The sequence below is a fragment of the Enhydra lutris genome, unplaced genomic scaffold, assembly GCF_002288905.1.
Source record: "Enhydra lutris kenyoni isolate GAN:26980312 unplaced genomic scaffold, ASM228890v2 scaffoldscaffold22, whole genome shotgun sequence".
In the NCBI taxonomy this organism is placed as follows: domain Eukaryota; kingdom Metazoa; phylum Chordata; class Mammalia; order Carnivora; family Mustelidae; genus Enhydra; species Enhydra lutris.
In genome coordinates, this window is record NW_019154106.1 from 13,182,474 (window position 1) to 13,204,220 (window position 21,747).

The 21,747-nt window shown below is 57.6% G+C and overlaps 1 protein-coding gene across 2 annotated transcripts in view; it reads left to right on the top strand.

Moving 5' to 3' along the window:
• Window positions 1-18,637, top strand: part of LOC111149998 (tankyrase 1 binding protein 1) — a 24,505-nt gene extending 5,868 nt beyond the window's left edge. Inside the window, exons 4-13 of one of the 2 annotated variants that reach the window (XM_022507302.1) lie at window positions 490-559; window positions 4,791-4,883; window positions 5,007-6,254; window positions 8,156-10,245; window positions 15,816-16,182; window positions 16,407-16,557; window positions 16,668-16,804; window positions 17,581-17,738; window positions 17,896-17,968; window positions 18,455-18,637. In XM_022507302.1, the coding sequence (XP_022363010.1) occupies window positions 490-559; window positions 4,791-4,883; window positions 5,007-6,254; window positions 8,156-10,245; window positions 15,816-16,182; window positions 16,407-16,557; window positions 16,668-16,804; window positions 17,581-17,738; window positions 17,896-17,956 (4,375 nt within the window). In that variant the 3' untranslated portion in view covers window positions 17,957-17,968; window positions 18,455-18,637. Of the gene's footprint in view, window positions 1-489; window positions 560-4,790; window positions 6,255-8,155; window positions 10,246-15,815; window positions 16,183-16,406; window positions 16,558-16,667; window positions 16,805-17,580; window positions 17,739-17,895; window positions 17,969-18,454 lie in introns of both variants that reach the window. The other variant, XM_022507301.1, reaches the window with a different exon arrangement.
• The last annotated feature ends 3,110 nt before the right edge of the window (window positions 18,638-21,747 follow it).

Genomic DNA, 21,747 nt, shown 5'->3' on the forward strand with positions numbered 1-21,747 from the left:
CCCCCCCCCCCCCCCCCCCCCCCCCCCCCGTCCTCCCCCTGCAATCCTTCAAGAAGTATTGGCAGGGTGGCTGGGACCATGGGACCAGCTGCGCTCTCCCTGGCTGGAGGAGGACGTTAACCCCTTAGGGGCTAGGGGCAGGAGGAGTTATCTTTCGGGGAACCAATGAGGGTTCTGGGTATGCAGGGTGCTTCTCCTGAAGGAGTGGGTTGTGGGGGTCATTTAACCCTTGATGTGGGGGTCATTTAACCCTTGACGTGCGGGAAGGGAATGGGGATGGTCTCTCTGGGCACTTTCTCTGTGGAAACTGCACAGCATTTCAGTCTTCAGTGATTCCAGGTAGGGCTCACTAATAAATGGCCTGGGGCAGGGGGCTAACTTTGGGTGGTGGTAAAGTCATTTATGCAGACTCTTGATCCACTCTCTCCTTGTCCTCAGTGAGGGGCTGCTCCATTCTGTGCCTTCATTTCCTGTCTTGTTCCCTCACAGGAATGCCCCTTTGGACGTGGCCTTCAACGGTGACGTAGTTCAGCCAGCCAGCTCGGACCCACCTGCTGATGTGAGTTAGCCTCCTGTTACAAATCAGAATCCTAGTATTGTCTTGTATTTTTTAAATATTTTATTTATTTATCTGACACAGAGAGAGACAGCTAGAAAGGGAACACAAGCAAGGGGAGGAGAGCGAGAGGGAGAAGCAGGCTCTCAGGGGGCCTGTTGCAGGGCTCGATCCCAGGATCCTGGAATCATGACCTGAGCTGAAGGCAGAGGCTTAATGATTGAGCCACACAGGTGTCCCAGAATCCTAGTATTTTAGAACTAGAAGGGTCACGTGAGATCATTTGTGTAAGCTCATTGTAGTTTAGATGGGAACACTGAGGCCTGTGGAGGACTCCGATGTGGACTCCTTGTGGAGCCCGGGACTCCGATTTCTCGACTCCCAGGCCAGCGTTCTCGATCACTGCGGTGGTTAGGTATGGTTTAGGCCGTAAGACAGGTTGTTACGAACAGTTACAGTATCTATAACTGATGAGCTGTCTACCTGGACGTGTCGGACATGTCGCAGGATCGGTGACTAACTTAGTCGTTGTGATGACTCGGGCTAGTGGGCGCTCCTGGTCCCGTGTGAGGTGTGCCGATGCCACAGCTCACCAAGGTTAGGTGCCCATGGGCTGAAGCAGCCTCTGAGGTCCCTGATTCCACTGTTCTCCCTGGCTGGGCTGCCTTCTTGGGGTTTCGAAGAGGGGGGTTTCCTGTTTCATCCCCACTGTTTCCCACAGCATGCTGAGAGGGTAGTCGGGCTCACTGTACTTTTCTTTTTTTCTTTTTTTCCTTTAAAAGATTTGATTTATTTATCTGAGAGAGAGAGGGAGGGAGAGAGCAAGCATGAGAAGGGCAGAGGGAGAGAGAGAAACAGACTCTTCACTGAACAGGGAACCAGATGCAGGGCTCGGTCCCTGGACCCCAGGATCATGACCTGAGCCAAAGGCAGACGCTTAACCGACTGAGCCACCCAGACACCCTGCAGCCTGGTTTCCTACGTAACTGATATCCCTTCTTGCTCATAGAGCCCTTGCTAGTCAAAGGCTGTTTCGTCTTCCCCACAATGGAAACCTGACCACATTCCCTTGTCCATCCAACAAATGTTTGCTGAGCACCTGCTATGAGCTGTGTGCCGGGGACATAGCAGAGAACAAGGCTCACACTGTCCTGCTCTCAGGGAGCTCACCTTCTAGTGCAGGGAAGCAGACACGAGCACAGGCCTCCCTGGGAACCTACAGATGTTGTGTGTCAGACAAGTGCGGGAGACCTGTAGAGGCAGAGAGCTCTGGGCTGAGGGTAACCGGGGAGGCCTTGCCACGAAGGTAAGGGAGTGAGCTGCCTGGGTGTTTGTGCAGAGGGAACTGCAGGTTCAAGGGACTTGGCACCTTCCTGGCTGGGAAGCCAGGAAGCCTGGATCACAGTCAGAGAGGACGCGGCTGTGTGCTAGCGAGGTGTGACAGGTGATGGGTCAGATGGCTTGGAGCCTCACAAGGCACTGGAAGGGCGTGGGCTCTGGGGAGAGGAAGAAGCCATTGAGGGTTGTGGAGGAGAGCAGTGACGTGCTGCTGGCATAGTTGTAAAGAGTCGTGTTGGTAGTAGGGAGCTAAGAGCAACAGCAAGGGCCAGTTGGGGCATAATCCAGGTGGGAGATGATGTGGCTGGACCCTGGGGGCCGACTCTGGTGGGGTTGAGAGGTATGATGTGGACGGGGTTTCAGGTGGCTTGCTAGGAGAGTGAGCTGGCGTGGGGTCACAGATGACGACAGGGCGTTTGCCCTGTGCAGTGGAAGGGTCGGGTGACCATTCGCTGGGACGGGGACTGGGAAGGGTGAAGCAGGATGGGGGGATATGAGGAGTTTGCTTCTGGATTTGCTGAGTTGAGATCCCTCTTAGACATCCAAATGGAAACATGGAGGTGGGGACAGCTGGGTAGTTGTTGGCATACAGGTGGCAGTCAAGATGCCTAAGGTCACCAGGAAGGTTAAGGTCCCCAGAGGCGCAAGAGAGGTAGAGAGGGCAGAGGGCCCTGGCCCCTGGCGTAGCAAGGGAGACCTGGAGGGGATCGGGGATGGTGGAGTCCTAGAGGTCACACGGAACCAGCGCCCAGCTTTGGGGCTGGACAAGGGTGTGATCCACTTTTGGATGCTGCTGCCAGGTCAAGGCAGGTGAGCCCCGGGAATGGGATTTAGCTTCAGGGAGGTCACTGGTGACCTTGACAAGAGTGTGAGCTGGCATGGTGAAGGGAAAAGGCTGTTGGGAGTGGGTTCGGGAGAGAATGGAACGAGAGGAGCTCTCTGGATAGATTAATGAATGTAGGCAGCAGGTTCAGGAAACTGAGTGGTAGCTTCAGACAGAGGTGAGGTCAAGACTATGTTTTTTAAGACAGAAGAAATGAGAGCAGCTTGTGTGCTGATGGAAATGAGTTGGTAGAGAAGGAAAGATCTGTGATGAGGGAGGGAGAGCTCTGAGCGCAGGAGGGAGAGCTCTGAGCGGGGACAGCTTACGAGCATAGAAGGGGACTACAGTGCTTGTGCTCACGTGTAGGTGGTGAGGTGTGGGGGCTGGCACCTGAGGCGGGACAGCAGAAGCATTGCTTGGGAGTGTGGGCAGGGGAGGGAAGTGTTGGGGGACCGCTGGGCACTCGAGACCCATCTGAGGTCCTGGAGGTTCGAGCAAGGGTCAGGCTGTGGTGAGACCCAGCCTTCTGCTTGCTCGCTCTTCTCCAGGCACGTCCAGCCCCAGGTGTGGCTGCAGGGCAGGGAGGTGGAGATCTTGGATGGGTGGGTCACAAAGTCAAGAAGAGATCAAGGAACAGAGAGCCAGGATGCAGAAGTGTTGCCTGTGTGGCCATTGAAACCACTCCGGATTATGATGGGTGGCTAGTGCTGGGGAAGGGGGCTGTGATCTGGGACCAAGGGCTCTGCAGGAGGCACTGTGGGAAGGGTTGTGGGTGGTAGGGTTTAGAAGCGTGTTGTTGAACACTGGAGGTGTTTTTTTGTTGTCTTGTTTTTCTTTAAGATTTATTTATTTTAGAGAGAGAAGGGAGAGAGCGTGGTGGGGAGGGGCAGAAGGAGAGGGAGAGAGAGAACCCCAAGCAGACTCCCCACTGAACGCAGAGCCCTGTGCGGGTCTCAGTCCCAGGACCCTGAGATCGTGACCTGAGCCGAAATCAAGAGTCAGACACTCAATCTGCTGAGCCACCCAGATAGATGTCCCCCTATGCAGAGTTTTGTAGAGAGGAGGGAGGGTGGAGGGACTGGAAGGGGCCTTGAGAAGAAAGCAGAACCTTCCCCTGCCCAGGTTGAGTCAGGGATGTGAGAGAAAACACTGCATTGGAGAGTGTGGAAGGAGAAGTGTGAGCCCCGGGGAGGGCAAAGGTCAGAAGAAGCAAGGCTTCCTTCATTGTCTAGGGACCGGCCAAGTGAACTGGCGGGATGTGGGGATGCCAGGTGCTTGGTGCCCCCTCTGCCTCTTCCTCCTCTTCCGGACCTCTATCCTGTAGCTTCTGTTATTTCTGTAAGTTTTATCCCAAGAGGCCATGTGTAGAGATCTTATTTAATTCTGACCTAATTCTTTGAGATGGATGTTGTAGCCCCAACGTACAGAGGGGAGAGCTGAGGCTCTGAGATCCCAGTGACCACCGTGAGCAGGGTGTATGGCTTAGGAGATGCAGTGCCCGTGACTCCAAGGCCTGTGTTTTCATGTCCCTTGGTGCCTTTTCCTGAATCCTGAGTGAAGGCCTGCCTGCCTCCTGGGGTAGTGGATAGTTCTGGGACCTGTGGACACGCCTTCCTGTAGCTACTCCGCCGGCTGGTGGTCTGGCCTCACCCTGGGCTGGCAGACCTGCTCGAGCAAACCCCCGCCCGCCCAGATGGCAGATTCCCCATTTTCCCTCTCCCTTTGTCAGGCCAGGGTTCTTGACCCATGGACCACAGACCTTTGATCCAGAGATGAGCTCTGGGGTGGGTGGGAGGAAAGATAGGAACCACTTGGAATGGTATGAGTGAGGCTATGCATGTTTTCTGGTGAGAGGGCCTGGGGTGGTGGGGTGGGTCTGTGAATCTTAGAAGCATAAGATACTGTAAATCACTTTTGGCGTCTTTTCTAGCTGTCCTGAGAGGCCCACCTTCCTTCTCTTGGTCTGTGGAGTGAGAGTGCGAGAAAGCAGCTGACCTGGGGTCTTTGTGGGGCTGGCAGGGGCCTCCTCCCCAGCTGGGCAGTGAGTAATGGCTCTTGACCTTTCTCTTGCAGATCTCCAAGTCCTGGGATCCCTCAAGTCCAGGCCCTGCCTCAGAGAAGGGAGGCTCCACCAGCTCAGGCCTCCCTGCTGAAGTCTCAGGCCTAGCCCTTGGGTCTCCCCGACCTCGCTCACCTGATGAGGGGTCTCCCCGACCTCACTCACCCAAGGAGGGGTCTCCCCAACTTCACTCACCCAAGGAGGGGTCTTCCCAACTTCACTCACCCCAGGAGGGGTCTCCCCGACTTCACTCACCTGATGAGAGCTCGCCCTGCCACTCTCAGCTTCCAGAAGCCCAGAGACCTGTGGTTTCTGGGCCCTCCCCCTGCCTCTCTATGACCCCAGCATCCCCAACTGTAACCCTGCCCGATGAGGGTCAGAGCTCCCGCTGCCCCCCAAGCTCAGGGCTCCCTGTGGTGGAAGCCCCAGAGGCCCCCACACCTGGCAGTCCAGCCTTTGAGAAGGTCTCGGGCCCGGAGCAGCCCCCAGCTACCTCTGCCCAGCCCCTGATGGAGGGGGGTGAGTTGCTGGATCTTCCTCGGACGTTTCCATCTGGGGATGTGGTGGCCCAGGGTGACCTAGACCGTCCCATCGGCCTGGCCCAGCGCCGATTTTCTGAAGGTGTGCTCCGGCCTCCTGGCCAAGACCAGGAGAAGCTGGGGGGCTCGCTGGCTGCCCTGCCCCAATCCCAGGGGAGCCAGTCTGCCCTGGATCGTCCCTTTGGGAGTGGGACAGAGTCCAACTGGAGCTTGTCACAGTCCTTTGAATGGACCTTCCCTACGCGGCCTTCAGGTCTAGGGGTGTGGCGTCTGGACTCCCCGCCTCCCTCCCCCATCACTGAAGCCACTGAGGCCGCCGAGGCCGCTGAGGCTGGTGACTGGGCTGCATCCAGCAGAGAGGAAGGGGTGTCCCAGCAGGGGCGAGGGGCCCGGTCAGCTCCAGAGGGACCAGGAAGGCCTGGTTCCTGGGTGCAGGTGGATGATCCGGGCATCTCCCCAACCCAGAAGGCGGATGGGGAGAGTCAGCCACAGTCCCCAGTTCCCCTCAAGCCCTTACCAACACCAGGGGGCACACCTGGAGTGGCCTTGTTGCAGGCAGAGGAGAGGTATGAGGAGCGGGAGCCCCTGGCTGGACAGGAGTCCATGCTCCCTCTGGCCACCAGAGGGGCCGCTCTGCCCGTCCTGGAGCCGGTCCTGGGGCAACAGCAGCCAGCACCCCCCGACCAGCCCTGTGTCCTCTTTGTTGATACCCCGGACCCCCAGCAGGCATTGCCTGCTGAGGAGGAGGCCATGACCTTGGTCCAGGCTGAAGCCGCCCAATCTAGGACAGAACGTCAAGACCCCTGTAGCGTGTCCCCCGAGCCTGCAGGCCCTGACAGCAGCTCCCGCTGGCTGGATGAGCTCCTGGCCTCGCCACCACCTAGTGCGGGCAGCACAAGGCGGGGAGCTGGATCTGAGACCCCGACAACCTGCTCTGAGGTGAGGACGGGGGCACAGGGAGGGCTGGGGGCCTTGGGGTGGAAGCCAGGGCTTGGGTGGGCTTTCTTCCAGTGTGTGGATTTTGTGTGTCAAGAGCTGGGATATGACCATGAGGCAGGCCCCTAGGGCTGTGTCCCTCCCAGCCTCACTGGCAGAGCTGGGGGACCAGAGGCTATGGGCCCGTGGGAGCTGTCCTGCTAACGTGCCTTAACGTCTGAGCTTCAGAGACCTTTTATGATAAGACCATTTGCTTCTTAGGGTTGGACCACAGGTAAAACAAGATGTGCAAAGTGCCCAGTGCTTGACCCACACTGAGTGTTCAGTCTGGCTTTACCGATGGGATTGTGGAAGGCAACCTAGCACAGACATTCAGTGTGTGGGCTCTGGAACCAGACTGCCTGGGTTCCCTGCTCTTTGCCCACATGTGACCTTGAATGAGTTACTTTTCTGTGCTTCGGTTTCTGCGTCTGTAAAATGGGGGTGACGACGATGAACTCTTCCTCACGTGGCAAAGACTAGAGAAGCCGTAAACACTAAGGACGGCACAGAGTTCATCATGAGTATCTAGGAAGTGTTGGCTTTAAGAATGCCCCTATCCTTGAGCTCAAGACTGGCCTTCTAGGCAGAAAGCGGAGGCCCAGAGGAGGCGGAACCTCGTGCGGGGTTACCCAGTGAGTTGGTGGCTGGGCGGTGGTCAGAGGGCCAGTTCCCTGGCCAGTGCCCTTTCCCCTGCCAGGCTGCTCTGAATTCAAGGGTTGGGTCCAGGTGGTTTTTTGAAATGTCTTTTTCAAGGCCAGCCAGGGCCGGTAGGGGCGGGGCTGGAAGCAAGGCAGAGCCAGGCTGCCTCTAGGGGTAGGGGCGGAGAGGTGGAGGAGGAGGAGGAGCAGGAAGGAGTTAAGACCCGGTTGGCTCCTGGGAGGTGTGTCTGTCCCGGGCTCTGGGTGACTCAACTAGCTTCTGGGCGGGGCTGCCAGAGCGGCAGCTGCCGTGGAGGGAGCTGGGGCCAGCGCCAGTGGGAGCCAGAGGGAGCCAGAGTCGTTGGACAGGTCCGGGCGAGGGGAGCGGCCCAGCCCTGTCCCTGCGCCCAGCCGCACCCAGCAGCCCGGGGCGGGCTGGGGGCAGGGGCCATGGCCGGGCTTGGGGACCGGGAGCCCAGCATGTCTGTGTTGGAGAGGCTGTTAGCCAATGCGGCGCTGAGGGATGAGGCTGGCCGGCTCCGCGGCCCAGAGCCCAGGGCTCCCCCGCCTGAAGAAGTGAGTCGGGGTAGGGGGTGCGGGGTGCAGGGAGCCCTGGGCTTGCTCTTCTCCCATGGCAGAGGCTGTCCCTCCTGTCTTCTCCAGGGATGAGGCGAGGGCTAGGAGGTCTTTCTGGGAAGGGCTAGGCAGAAGGGTGCTTTTCATAGGGAGGAAGGGGTGAGTAGGGCCAGGGGCAGAGTCAGACTGTTCCTTGGAAAGGAGGTTGTGGAGGGCCTTTGAGTCTTGATTGCTTCTAATAGAAAGCAGACGCCTTTCGCAGCCCTGTGAAGACCACTCTAAGCTGCCTTTTGCTTGGCAGTTAGCTGAGTGTTGCCCAAGGGCTGTAAACATGACCATGGGATCATTGATTGTCCCTATCTGGTGCCCCTTTCAAGCCAGGCACTATGCTGAGGTTTGGTTTAAACCATCTTGTTTAATTCTCCCAAACCACTCCATGCAGTAGGAATTCTTCCCATTTAAGGGTGAGGACCCTGAGGCCCAGAGTGGTGAAGTGTTTTGCTCAAGGTCACGCAGCTGGGATCTAAACCCAGGCTTTCTGTTGCCAGAGTGGGGCTCTCAGACACTGGGCAGTGCTGAGTCTCATTCTGGACTCCCACTGTGATGGACTCTAAGCATTGTTTGTGTCTTTTTTTTCCTGATTCCTAGGGACTTCTTGGCTGGGCCCAGAAAGATCTGCAGAGTGAATTTGGGATTGCGGCAGACCCACCTCCCAGCAGTTTTAGTCCTTCCAGCTGGTCCCAGGACACTTCTCAGAACTATGGCCTCGGGAGTGCAAGCCCTCGAGGGGACCCAGGCCTTGGAGAGGGAGACTGGACTAGCAAGCGTGGGCAAGCAGCAGGGGAAGGGAGTGCCAGGGAGTGGGCCAACAGGTGTGGCATTGGCCAGGAGGACGTCGAGGTCGCCAGCCGGGATGGGAGTGGAGTGTCTGCCCCGGGGGGCCTTTCCGCCCAGGACCGGGTGATCGGAACACCAGCCCAGCTTGGTACTCAGCAGAGTCAGGAGGCAGATGTTCAGGACTGGGAGTTCAGAAAGCGGGATTCCCAGGGCACTTACTCCAGCCGGGACGCGGAGCTCCAAGACCAGGAATTTGGGAAGAGAGATTCACTGGGTGCTTACAGCAGTCGGGATGTATGCCTTCAGGACTGGGAATTTGGGAAGAGAGACTCTCTGGGTGCTTATGGCAGCCAGGATGTAGATGAGCAGAGCCAGAAGTTGGGGACGAAGGACCACGTCGGCAGGTACGGCAGCCGGGATGCAGATGGGCAGGACCAGGAGTTTGGGAAGAGAAATTCTTCACTCGGCACCTTTAGCAGCCGGAGTGCAGAGCAGCCGGATCAGGATTTCGGGAAGAGCGCCTGGATGAGGGACTACAGCAGTAGCAGCCCCCAGGACCGAGGGTTCGGGATGAGAGCCCTGAGTGCCGGTTTCAGCCCCGAAGAAGCCCAACAGCAGGACGAGGAGTTTGAGAAGAAGGTCCCGAGTGGTGGAGACGGTCTGGGCGAGACCAGCAGGGAGGCAAGCCAGCCTGAAGAGAGAGAGTCAGGGAGCCTCTTCAGCCCCAGCACCTCCCAGTCCCAGGACGGGGCACTGGGACAGAGAGACCAGAGCAGCTGGCATGGTGGCGGTGCCGGCCAGGAGGCAGGGGGCCAGAGGCCGGCCGATGCTGGCCAGGAAGACAGGGAGGTGGGCCGGCGAGGCTGGGTGGACAACTTCAGCTGTGGCGTTGTCCCCCAGCCGGAGGCCACCTTCAGCCCAGGGCAGCGCGATTGGAGCGGCGACTTCTGTGTGGAGGCCTCTGAGAGAGGCCTCCAGTTCGGCATCATCGGTGATGACCGGGCGGGTGGTGCTGTCCTCAGCCCTTCTAGCCAGATCGCAGGTGGCCACTTTGTGCCTCCGGAGAAGACCCCGGCTGGGCCTGTGGACTGGACCGACCAGCTGGGCCTCAGGAACTTGGAAGTGTCCAGCTGTGTGGCCTCTGGGGGCTCGAGTGAGGTCAGGGAGGAAGCTGTGGGACACATGGGCTGGTCAGACAAGCTGGGCCTGAGAGATGTGGACCTGGCTGGCCATTTGGAGTCTGGAGGGTCTGAGGAGCCCAGAGTGATTGGGGTCGGGGAGAAGGAGGACTGGACCTCCAATGTCGGGGGGAGGGGCAGAGATCTGGCTGGTGTCGGGGAGGTAGGGAGCCCCAGCCAGCCCAGAGAGAGCGGCGTGGGACAGACCGACTGGTCGGGCGTGGAGGCTGAAGAGTTCCTTAAATCAAGGGAGCGTGGGGTGGGGCAGGCAGACTGGACACCAGACCTCAGCCTGAGGAGCATGGCCCCGGGGGCAGGCTGTAGCCCCAGAGAGCTTGGGGCAGGCCAGGTGGACTGGGGCAGCAGTCTGGGCCTAAGGAATTTGGAGGTGACGTGTGACCTAGAGTCTGGAGGTTCTCGGGACCCACGGGGATGTGGAGTGGGCCAGATGGACTGGACCCAGGACTTGGGTCTCCGGGACGTGGGGTTTTCGGGGGCCCCAAGTGAAGCCAGGGAGCATGGGGTGGGAGAGGTCAGCCAGTGCCCGGAGCCAGGGCTCAGGGACCACAGCGCCTTGTCCCCGGGCCTGGAGGCCAGAGAGCTGGGGCCTGGAGGAACAAGTGGGCCAGAGACCCAGGGTGAAGGCCGCTCCACCCCTTCCCTGGAGACCCGTCCTGAAGATCCTGGGATGGAGACAGGAGAAGCCCCTGGCTTTGGAACCAGGTAAGGGAGCCCCATCCCTGGGGTGGGGCGGGGGGAGGAGTGGCAGCTCTCTGAAACAGTGCAGCCTTTTTTAGGAGGGAAGAAACCGCTTTCCCCCAAGGACTTGTAGGGCTTGGAAAATTAAGATGGTTTGGACTGTGGATTACTAATTGTATGTTTTTTTAAGTGGAGTGTGATACACATACAGGTGGATTCTTGTTTTGAAGATGGGGATGTTTGAGGTGTTGTTTGTTGCCCATGCTTTAGGCTTTCTTGGTGGCTGTGTATCACCACTGTGCTGGAAGGGTGTGGATCCCATCTTCGGGGTGGATCAATGTGCACAGCATCTGTCCCGCAGGTCTCTTGGCCCAAAGCCGAGGGGCTTCCTGGGCCAGGAACATGGATGCTTTCACAGGCGTCGGCAGGAGGACTGGGCTCTGTCCACTTGGCCTGGGCTGCTCCAGGTTAGGAGTGGAGGACAGTGGCGCTTGTTGTTTCTTGCAGAGCTTAGGAACTTAGTGCTTCTTGCCTGCTCTGTCTTCAGGCCCAGAAGAGCAACAGTTTAAAAGCCTGAAGGTCGTAGGGCTCCCCACCCCATGATCTTGGCCTCCATGCACAGAGTGACTGAAAGGGAACTTTCCAGAGGAACAGACTAGTGGTTTTACGAGCCAACCATGGCCTGTCTCAGGGATTTTTATGTTCTGGAACCAGCTGAGGTGATCTCACACCTGGAAAGGGGGCTAGAAAGACGTTGCGTCTGTTCTGTTAACATTTCCTGTTGGTTGAGATTTGGTGTTATTCTCTTGACTGGGTAGAAAGTTAGAACTTTCAGAAGAAGCTAGAGCGGGTGCCTGGGTGGCTCAGTGGTTAAGCCTCTGCCTTTGGCTCAGGTCATGATCTCAGGGTCCTGGGATCGAGCCCCACATCGGGCTCTCTGCTGAGCAGGAAGCCTGCTTCCCCCTCTCTCTCTGCCTGTCTTTCTGACTACTTGTTATCTCTCTCTGTCAAATAAATAAAATCTTTAAAAAAAAAAAAAAAGAAGCTAGAGCTTCTCACTGGGCAGTCGAGGGAGAGGGGAAAGGGAGGCGTTGAGTGGGGGCCGTGTGGTGAGTGGAAGGAGCTGATGGTAGTGGCAGGGGGGTGGGACTACAGGGTCTAGAGGGAATGGTGGGGGCTGTCAGCCAATGGGTTGGGAGAGGCATTGGGTGAGGAGAAGGAGTGAGAGAGAGGAAGGCGGGCAGAGCGCAGGGAGGTGCCTAAGGCTGCCGGTTCACAGGATGGGGAGCCCGGAGGCTCCTGGGATCTTGGACGAGTTCCTGGACGTCTCTGAGCCTCACTTTGTAACGTTAGCCTCAGGAAGCTTTCCCATTCCTAGTGCCCGGGACCCTGCTCCGCTGGGCCCACTGCTCCGCTGCCTCCCTTACCTCGTTGTCCTTCTCAGCTGCCTTGTGCTGTGGAAAGGGATTTTTACCATCTCCAGCCTGCATGTAGACAAGGGGTGTGACCTGCTTAAGGTCACAGAGCAGTGCTTTCTGGCTGCAGCGTCCTAAACGCTGTCCGGTGTGGTCACAGTGCTTGAGAGTCTTAGACTGCCAAGGAGTGGGACCCCTTGGTCTGCCTTTCCCCTCTGCTTGGGTGGCCCTTGAGAAGGAGAGAGCAGGAGTATCTTTCCCTTTGTTCAGGACCGGGGTGGGGGCTTCCAGGAGGCGGCTGGACCGGCTTGGGGAAGAGGAAGAAGTTAGGAGTGGAGAAGGAGTCCTCAGCGCTCAGCCTGCTGAGCTTGTCTCGAGCCTTTAAGACGCTCTTGGTTTCTGTGTCATCAGTCTGGGGAAGGCTCCGGACTCTGGTCACGGAGGAGACCTCGAGTGTTTGTGCATGAGCACGTGCTGGCAGGTGAAAGCACAGGACTAAGGAAACCTGTTGACCTTTCTCTAGGGCAAGGTTTACCAGATTTATTTGACTAATATCCAAGAAGCTGGTGTTCTGGGCATCTGACTTAGGGAAATTCTACGCCCTGGAAAATTGCTCTTGATAGGAAATTTTGGAGGTTCCCCTGGGGAAGTCCTTGAGGATAGCTCAGAGTAGTCTGGGTTTAGGTCCATCTGCCAGGTTTGGGTCCTGATTCAGCCACCACCTCTGTGACCTTGGGCAAGTTCCTTCTCTTTCTCAGGGACTCCTATTTCTTGTCTGTACCTCAGGAGTAATTTACTACCCCTACTCACAGGATTAAGAGTTGCGGACACACATAAAGCGTTAGAAACCTGCCTGGCATGTGGTGATTGCTAAAAAAAAAAAAAAAAAAAAAAATGCTTGCTACTTGTAATTGTATTTGTTTGGCCAATTTGCATGGATCTGAGCTGTCCATAAAGTGAAGCCCATGGGGACATTTTTGTCACATCTCTGTGTAGGACAAAGGTATCCCTGATGGCAGGAGGTCCTTGGCTGGAATGCTGTCCAGCATAGTTGTGATAAGGACAGCATGGGGGTGGGTGGGTCCTGGGGAGAGCTCAGGCTCCTTCTTTGTGTCTAGGGCCACCTTGTCCTCATGGGAGTTGCTCTCTTGGTTCCCCCGAGAGCTCATGGACTGACCTCTCCTCTCTATGGCCTCCTGGTCATCTTCTACCCCTCCCCTGGGCCCCCGTGACGTGGAGACCTCTCAGTCATTTTGGGGTCTTTGTGGAATTTCCACAGAGGTCGAGGCCAGCCCCCTTACATCATGGGTGGGGAAACTGAGGCCTAGGGAGGCAGTGTGTCTTGCACAAGGTCCGCAGCTGGCGATTACAGGCTCCTTAATGTTCCCTTGGGCCCCAGCTTTGCTGACATCTCTCTGGGCACATTTCCTGTGTCTCTTGGTCCAGGCCAGCTGCTGCTCCTTCAGGCACATCATTCCAGCTGTAGGCCTAAGCCCCCCTCATTTTGGGTCTTGGAGCCTTGAGTACCAGCAAGCTGATTGTGTGCACATCTGCTTCATGCCCTTCCCCAGCTCTGTCCCTGGAATGGCGGTGGGGGTGGGGTGGGCTTGGCTCAAGTCCTGACCCTCAGGAGACCCTAAGTCCAGATGGGTGAGGCGTGTAGATGGTGCAAGACAGGGCAAGTCCCCAGGCCAGGAACCTATGTTGGGGATGATGATGATGATGATGATGATGATTTTTTAAGGGTTTTATTTATTTACTTGACAGAGATCACAAGTAGGCAGGGGAGGGGAGCCGAGCAGAGAGCCCGATGCGGGGCTCAATCCCAGGACCCTGGGATCACGACCTGAGCCGAAGGCAGAGGTTTAACCCACTGAGCCACCCAGGCACCCCAATGATTATTTTTTTAAAAACAGATTAAAGAGGAAAAAAAAAAAAAGAAAAGATTTATTTATTTAGAGAGAGTGTGTGTGGGCATGAGTGGGGGAGGGGCAGAGGGAGAGAGAAAATTCTCAAGCACACTCCCTGCTGAGTGTGGAACTGGACGTGGGGCTCCATCCTAGGACCCCCAAGATCCTGACCTGAGCCAAAATTAAGAGTCCGACTTCACTCACTGAGCCACCCAGGTGCCCCGATTATCCTAAAAACTTAGAAAAAATGGAGCATGGTGCTAATGGGTGTGCTGGGCACACATTTCCAGCTTGTTACCAACAGACTCCGTGAAGAATGGGTCTTCTATGGTCCCCATTTTGCCAGGGAAGGAGCTGAGGCTCAGAGTGGACAAGTACACGGAGCCCACATCTGTGCCGGTGGCCGCACCCAGCACAGGTTCCTGACTGTGCTGCTCTCCTGCTTCCCTGCTGGGGAGGAGTTCGGCTTATAGGTGTTCTGGGAGCTCAGAGGCAGGCAAGCTCTCCTGAGCTGGGGTTGAGCCCCACCAGCAGGGGCGATGCACGCCTCATTCCCCAGTGCTCTTCCCACCCTCCCCTCGTGGTGGCCACCCCCGGGGCCCACTGAGCTCATCTGCTGCCCTCTGCCCACGTGGCTGGGAGCCCAGCTTGCTCTGGGTGTGGATCTTTCCATCCACCCATCCGCTGTTTCACATCCCCTTAAACTCTGTAGGCCAGCCCTCGGCATTGTTTCTGCCCCACCCCAAGGAGAGGCCGTGGGCTGGGTGGGGGTGCCACCCCTGCCCCCTCCCTTTGGTCTCCCTGATTTTAAGCTGCAGGGTGAGCTGGTGTTGGCCCCCATCCAGGGCCGCTCCGTTCGGCTGCCTTGCTGCCACCTCCGCCTCCTCCCTCCCTACCCAGAGCGTTTTCATTTCCATCTGTCAGCAGCTTGTGGAAGGACAGACTGACACATGTTCTCTCCTGCCCTCCCCCCTTCCGCCCGCTACTGACTCACCTGCCCAACTCCCTTCCCCTTCCAGTCCCTTTGGCAACTCTTGAAGGCCTGGCTTCCGGGCCCTGGCCCTGCCAGCCTTTCCCACGCCCGCCCACCCACCCGCCGCCCTGCGCGGCATCAGTGTGTGTGTGTGGCGTGGGGTTGGGTGGGGGGGGGGGCTCTGCTGTGCTGTGGGGGCAGGGTCCTACTGGGTCCTTGAGGGAGGTGTATGGTGTGTGCAGGGTGTGTCCTTACTTCAGGGGTGGCAGCTGGCCAGCACACCAGCTCGCAGTGTGAGGCGTGTGAGTAGTGTGTGTGCTGTGCCACGTGTGTTCGTGTAGAGTTTGAGGGACCGGCGGGCAGGAGATGCACAGGCTGTGTTGAGGTGCAAGGTGACCCAGCCTCTCAGTGTGTAAACATTTGCTTAGTCTCGCTCCTCCTGGCCAGGCCCTGGGTGCAGGTGCTGGGGACACAAAGGCAAAAGGGGCCTGTTTTTGCCCTTGAGTTGTTCACAGACAGGCTCTGAGGCAGGGACTGGTCCAGGTGGGAGCCCAGGGCCTGCAGGGCTGCAGAGGGGAGTGGGCCAGAGGGGAGCGGGCCAGCTTCTGAAGAGGAACTGAGCTGCAGGGAGAGTGAGTGGAGGGGCAGTGTGGGAGCTTTCCAGGCGCAGGAGCAGCTTGTCCACACACACGGCGGTCTGCCAAGGCCCGGCCTGTTCGGGAGTCCCTGGCTCTTTCATGAGTCTGGGGCATGGGGAGGGCTGCTGTGGGGGCCGAAGGCTCAAGAGCTTGCGTGGCCAGATGGGCCAGTATCTGGCTCATCCTGGGGAGGGTGACCACCTGGGCAGGTGCCCCTAGAAGGGGACCGTTGATGGCAGCCCCCAGCAGCCCCGTAACAGTGTAGCAGTGTAGCAGTGGTAACAGTTGCTGTTAGTGATGGGTACGCGCTGGGGGCTGGACACTGGGCTTTGCGCTTTGGTTGCCATTCCATTTCCCAGTGACTCTAGAGTTAGAGGAGCCCAAGGCTTTGGTAGGTGGAGGGACTCATCCAAAGCCTCAGTAAGTGGCAGACCTGGGATTTCAACCTGCCAGGCTGCCTACCTTGTTCCCTCCGTGCTGTGCTGTACTGGGCCCTGACTATGTCTTTTAGGAAGGCATCTGGGAAAGCCTGGATATGTGGGAGAGGGAAAGGGTGGGGGAAGCGGGGGGGGGGGGGCATGGATACTGTGGATGGGCTTTGTGGGAGAGAGATGGGGCTTCACGGCTGACCTTGTGCTCTGGTTGGTCTCCTTTGCAGTCTTGGCGGGTGCCCGGCCCGCTCCCCGCCCTCTGGCTCCCAGGGCCTGCTGGAGGAGATGCTGGCTGCCAGCAGCTCCAGGGCAGCAGCCTGTAGGGAGTCAGCAGCCTCGGGCCTCCGGGGCCTTTTGGAGGAGGAAGGAGCCACAGCAGGTGCTGACCAAGGGGAGCCCCCGGAGCCTAGCGGGGACCCGCTGCCTTCCTGGAGGCCGCAGCCGGATGGTGAAGCCAGCCAGACGGAAGAGGTGGATGGTGCCTGGAGCCCTTCAGGGGTCGGGCAGGGCGAGCAGGGCCCGACACGGCCCCCTCGGCAGCCCCCCCAAGGCCCTTCTCCCCGCTCTCCCAGTCAGGACTTCTCCTTCATTGAGGTCAGTGCAGGGAGAGCCCAGGCCGGTGGTTGTGCTGTTGAGGGGCCTGTGGGTGATGTAGCTGGAACCCCGGCCCTCGGCCCTGAGCCGTGCCCATCGGGGGGGCAGGAAGTGAGTCCTGTGAACAGGGCGCTCCAGGCAGCCCGCTGCTGTTGAGGGCTCCCGCAGGATGGGGCAGGGCCACGGGACGGCGATGGCAGTGACGTTGCTGTTGTCCCGAGCAGGACACGGAGATCCTTGACAGTGCCATGTACCGGAGCCGCGCCAACCTGGGACGCAAGCGAGGACACCGGGCCCCGGCCATCCGGCCCGGGGGCACCCTGGGCTTGTCCGAGGCCGCAGACTCAGATGCACGCCTGTTCCAGGACTCTACGGGTAGGGACCCTGTGTTGTTGGGTGATGTCCGTGGCGCTGTCTGGGAGCCGTGCAGGGGAGGGCTGGTTGGGCTTGCTTTCTGTGCTGAGCCCCCTCTCTGCCCCTTGCAGAGCCACGAGCTTCTCGGGTGCCATCTTCAGACGAGGAGGTGGTGGAGGAGCCTCAGAACCGCCGGACACGGATGTCCTTGGGCACCAAGGGGCTGAAAGTCAACCTCTTCCCTGGCCTAAGTCCATCAGCCCTAAAGGTAGCATCCGATCCTTCAGCCAGCATATCAGCCTCTAGCCACCTTGCGTCCAGCGTTTTTTTCCGTCTCTCTCTCCACCCATCCCTCCATCGCATGGGCCCTTCTTCCCATTCCTCCTGTCATTTTACTCTCCACTGAGGGGCCTGCTGGCCTGTGCTGTGTGCTTAGTGGGATGGAAGGAGTAACAAGGCCTTGTGTCCTAGAGCTTCATGTGGGGCGGAGGGCAGTGGGGGGTGGGGACAGAGGCCATGTCTCTGATTAGCTCTGGTGGAGGTGGGGGAGGTGCTTAGGTGTCACTGGGGAGGTACAGATAAGGGCTAGGCCTGTTGGCGGGGGAGGGGAGATTATTTCCTAATGGTCATATGATGTGAGATGGGAGGGTATATTGGGGAAGGCCTCATGTAACTATTTGATCTTGGCTTTGAGGCATATGTAGGAGTTGGCTGTGGATGGTGGGGTGATGACAGGGAGGTGTTCCTGGCAGAGGGAACAGAGTGAACAGACACAGGGCTGGGAATTCACCACTGGCTTTGTCCAGCTTAGGTAGTCTTAATTCAGTGTAGCAGAATCTACCTGAGCACCCGCTCTGTGCCAAGTGTGGCTCAACTCGTGGAGGCTTATTTTTCAAGTGACTTCCCATCCATCTGGGTGAAAGGACTCCAGAGGGGTCTTTGCTGGATTCTGGGGGTGGTGTACTCTTGGGAGAAGGCCTTGCCCTCTGGGAATCCTCCTGTTTGTTCCTCTGATGTCTCTCTGTGCTTGGGTTCGTCTCCCAGGCTAAGCTGCGCCCCCGGAACCGCTCGGCTGAGGAGGGGGAGCCTGCAGAGAGCAAGCCGAGCCAGAAGGAGCCCGCGGTGCAGCGTTCCAAGTCCTGCAAGGTCCCTGGGCTGGGGAAGCCCCTTGCATTACCTCCTAAGCCAGAGAAATCCTCAGGGTAGGTGACCTTGACTGGCCTCCGTGGGTGGGCCTCAATTAACTGTGTGAAGTTGGCACTTCTTCCGGTTGGAGGGTGGGTTTCCCTCCCCACCACTTCCTCACTTTGTTCACCTTTCCTGAGGTTTGCCTTGTGACCTTTGCTCTGTGTCATCTAGGTCAGAAGGATCATCACCCAACTGGCTACAAGCCCTGAAGCTGAAGAAGAAGAAGGTCTGAGAAGTCCTCGAGGTAAGAGCGGGTTCCTGGGCTGGGGCTCTGTCTGGGGCTCACAGGTGAGCAGGGCCTGACCTAGAAGGTTCAGGAGACCCCGTACCACCTTCTAGGCCTTTTCTGTCCCCCTTTCTCTCTGAGGCAGGTCAGTAGAGCTAAGCGCTAGGAACTGATGGGTCCCTTGGCTCCCCTTAGGTTTTGTCCACAGAACAAGGTGTTGTCTGGGCTGGGATGGACGAGGAGGAGGGCTTCCATCTTGCCTTCCTCCCTGGGCTCAAGGACGGTCCCCATGTGCTCCTGGCTCCATGGCTGGCCCGAGTGGGGTCAGCCAGTCCTTCTGGTCTGGGACCCCTTGAGGTACTAACCAGGCTCAAGGGCCCCAGGTGGGACCCTCCTACCCCTCAGCTCAGCTGGGGGAGTTGGCCTGGGAAGCCGAAGCTGAGGCGGGTCCTCTGTCTGCCATGGTGTCCCCTCCTGACCTCTTCCCTCCCCTCCCCCTTGCAGGTCCTTCCCATCTGGCAGTCTCAGGCAGTGCCCATTCCTGTGGGGTCCCCGGCGAGGAGATGGCTGGAGCCCCACCAGGCCCCAGGCTGCAGCCTCTGTCCCCTTCCATGTCTGAGGAGCGTCTGGGGAGGCACATTTATGCACTTTGTATCCCCTCCCTTCCCAATGTTTCCCCCCCCCACCCCCACCCCCTTCCCTCCTGACCAGATTCAGGCATTTGTGGTTGAAGGTTTTGGTCCCTCCTCCCTCGCTCTCTTCACACCTCCCTTTCTGCTTCCTCCTCCAGCCTCCCTCGGGTTTTCTTTTGATACCAATTTATAGCATTTTTTATAAAAGCCTTTGATTTTTGTAATGGGCGGAGCCCTGCCCCAGCCCTAGCCCAGGCCTCCCTCCGTCCTGCCAGGTGCCCCCACAGAGACCAATTACATTTTGCCACTTGAAACAATAAAGTTTTTTGGGAATTGGTGCTGCCCAGGCTGTGGTGTGTGGTTCTGGCGCCCCATCCCCCGTGCAAGGCCGTCGGTGGGGAATTGCTGGTGTCAGCGCTGGCCCAGCAGGAGCGCACTGTGACACCAAATGCTTGCCTCCTTGCACCCGGGGGCTCCGTGTCCCTGAGGAGGGCGTACTGGGGACAGGAGGCTGACTGCTGATTCAGACCAGCCCCAGATCCCACTAACTGAACACACAAAGGGTTATTTTCCATTCACGGCGCGGTCTGGGGCGGGTTGCTGGTGGGTACGGTCCGTGCCTCGCGGTTGTCAGAACCCAGCTTCTTCTCTGTGGAGGCTCGGCTCTCTGCAAGGGCCTTGGAGTCCTCTGAGGACCCGTGGGAGACCCTTCCCACAGGGACCGCGGGACGGGAGACTCTTCCATGGGCCAGGGTTCAATGCACATTCCTGGGCCTGCAGGGGGGATGCATTGGGAAGTGCCGTTTAGCTGTGTGGCCCAGGAGCCCCGGGTGCTGGTGGAGAGTCAGCCCTTCTTGCTGGGGAGTTTGGCTTCTGTGATCTCTAAGGGGCCTTTCCCCGTGCATTCTGGAATGTCCACTGGGCCCTGACATCCTCCTCGGCCTTCTCTGTCATCCTTGATTCCCCAGGCCCACCAACCTCTTTCCCTGATGCTTGCTGAGAAGAGAGGCCCCTGTGGACCTCTCCTTGGTGGGGCCTGAACTGAGTCACAGATCAGAGCTACACCTGAATTGGGAAATCATCCCATCCACTAGCATTTCTTAGCTTGCTATGTTATGTTACATTATGTTATATTATTTTAGGGGCCATGGGGGGCGATTGACCTAATTTGAGCATTTGACCAAAGCTGTGGACTCCCTAGTAAAATGCATATATACACAGCAGCCTGAAATTCCATCACAGACCCCTTAGAGCAGTGGTTCTTAACCTTCACCAGGCATCACAGTCTCCTGCGGTGCTTACTGAAATGCACATTCCTGGGCCTACCTCCAGGCCTTCAATCCAGTGGTTGTGCCCAGGAATCTGCATTTTGAGAAGCTCTCTGAAGTAGAGGGGGCAGAAAGGTGGAGGGGCCCCAAGTCAGTGCCCGGGTGCACCCCTGGTGGGTTGGTGCCGGGCAACCCCTGTGCCAGCCCTCCCAGGGCCTAGCAGAGCTGAGCTGGTGTGAGCTTTTTCCTGTTCTCTCCCATTCTCTTTTCCCTTGTAGGAGTAGGACTGGCAGGAGCCCAAGCCAAACACTTAAGACTCATTAGTGACACAAATCCGCTTTCAGGGAAGGCAGAGGCAGATCTGCTGTGTGGTCGGGGTGTCCCACACTCCTCTGCTGCCTGAGGAATGGTTCAGGGCCTTTGTCAGGAGCCCTGGAGAGAGGGCAACCCACTCCAGCTTTGAGTGTGAAGGCAGGTGTGTGACAAATACTATTACGGAGATTGTAACATGCTTGTGGTGGTGCCGTTTCTCAGGCCGTGCCTGGGGTTCTCGGGAGTGGCCTCAGAGGGGCAGGTGGTGTTGGTCTTTTGCCTGGATTTGGATTTTGGAAACAGCTGAAAGTCACTTGGATGCTTGCATTGGGGAATACTTTGGGCAATCAAGGAAGCTGATCAATTTTGGTCAAAGGTGGCCCTGAAGGCATTTTCTGAAGAGTTGAATGAGCTCTGGAAGAGTAATAATACAGAATAAATGTGCAGCCTTGTGGGCTGAAGGCAATAGCTCAGTGTGTTTATAAAGGAATCAAGCCTCTTTCTCAACCCTTTTCCTACATGTTAGGAAAGCTGAGGTGTCCCTTCTCAGAGAACCTTGTCCCTCTCTCATCACCATTAGAAATGTCTCAACACCATCCCTCCCCTATTCCGTGCTCCTGAGGCTGTCACCAAGAGCCCGGCCATGTATGAACTGGATACCAGACTACAGAGGAAGCCTTTGGGAACCGAACAGGAGTGGATCCGAAGGAGTGGCCTCATATTCCCTGTGATCCAGGAGCTGGAATTGGTGTTTGGGGATTGGGCTGAGCCTGAGAACAAGCTGGCCTTTGCCCTTGGTGCCCTTGGGGTCTGGGTGGTATGGCCCGTGTTGGGGAGAGTCTTCTGAAGGGTTGCTGCCCACTTAGCTCTTCCTCCTTCCAGTGTCCTGTCCCCAAATGGGGTCCAGCCATCTACCATGGTCACTGCCTGTCCCGAGGGGACTGGAGGGAAACAGGCCAGTCTGATGGAGCAGTCATTCCTTGGCCGATGGCCCAGAGCAGGCCGAAGCTGGTGGACAGGATCTCTCTACCTTAGCGTCTCACTGAGCCAGAAGCTTCAGCTCACCTGGGACGAGACCTTTGACCTTTGCACCGGCTGCCTGGCCCCCTCTCTTCCTCTACCAGTAAGCGCTGATTGATCGCAGACAGAAGAGTGCTGGCAGGGCTCAGAGGAACACCACCCTGCCCTGCAGAGGGCACCGGGCCAGGCCCTCGTGGCTAGAGCCTCCTGGGCACAGAATGATAAAGTGGGTTTTAATCGCTGCTGGAGAAACGACTCTAATTATACTTTTATTTATGTAGCGCTCTGTCTCCAAAGGGCCAAACACCCGTTCATTCATTTTTTTGAAACAAAGTTTACTGAATTTTCTTCTGATGGCAAAAGCAAAATGTTCGTGTTGGGCCATGGAGAAAACATGGAGAAGTAAGACTCAGAAATCTGCCTGGAACATTGCTGCCCAGATGTACCACTAACATTTTTTTGAAAAAAGAATTCTTTTTATTTTAGGATGGATTCTGATTTACAGACATGTTGCTGAAATAGTACAGAGAGTTGCTCTAAGCCCACGCCCAGTTTGCCCTAATTT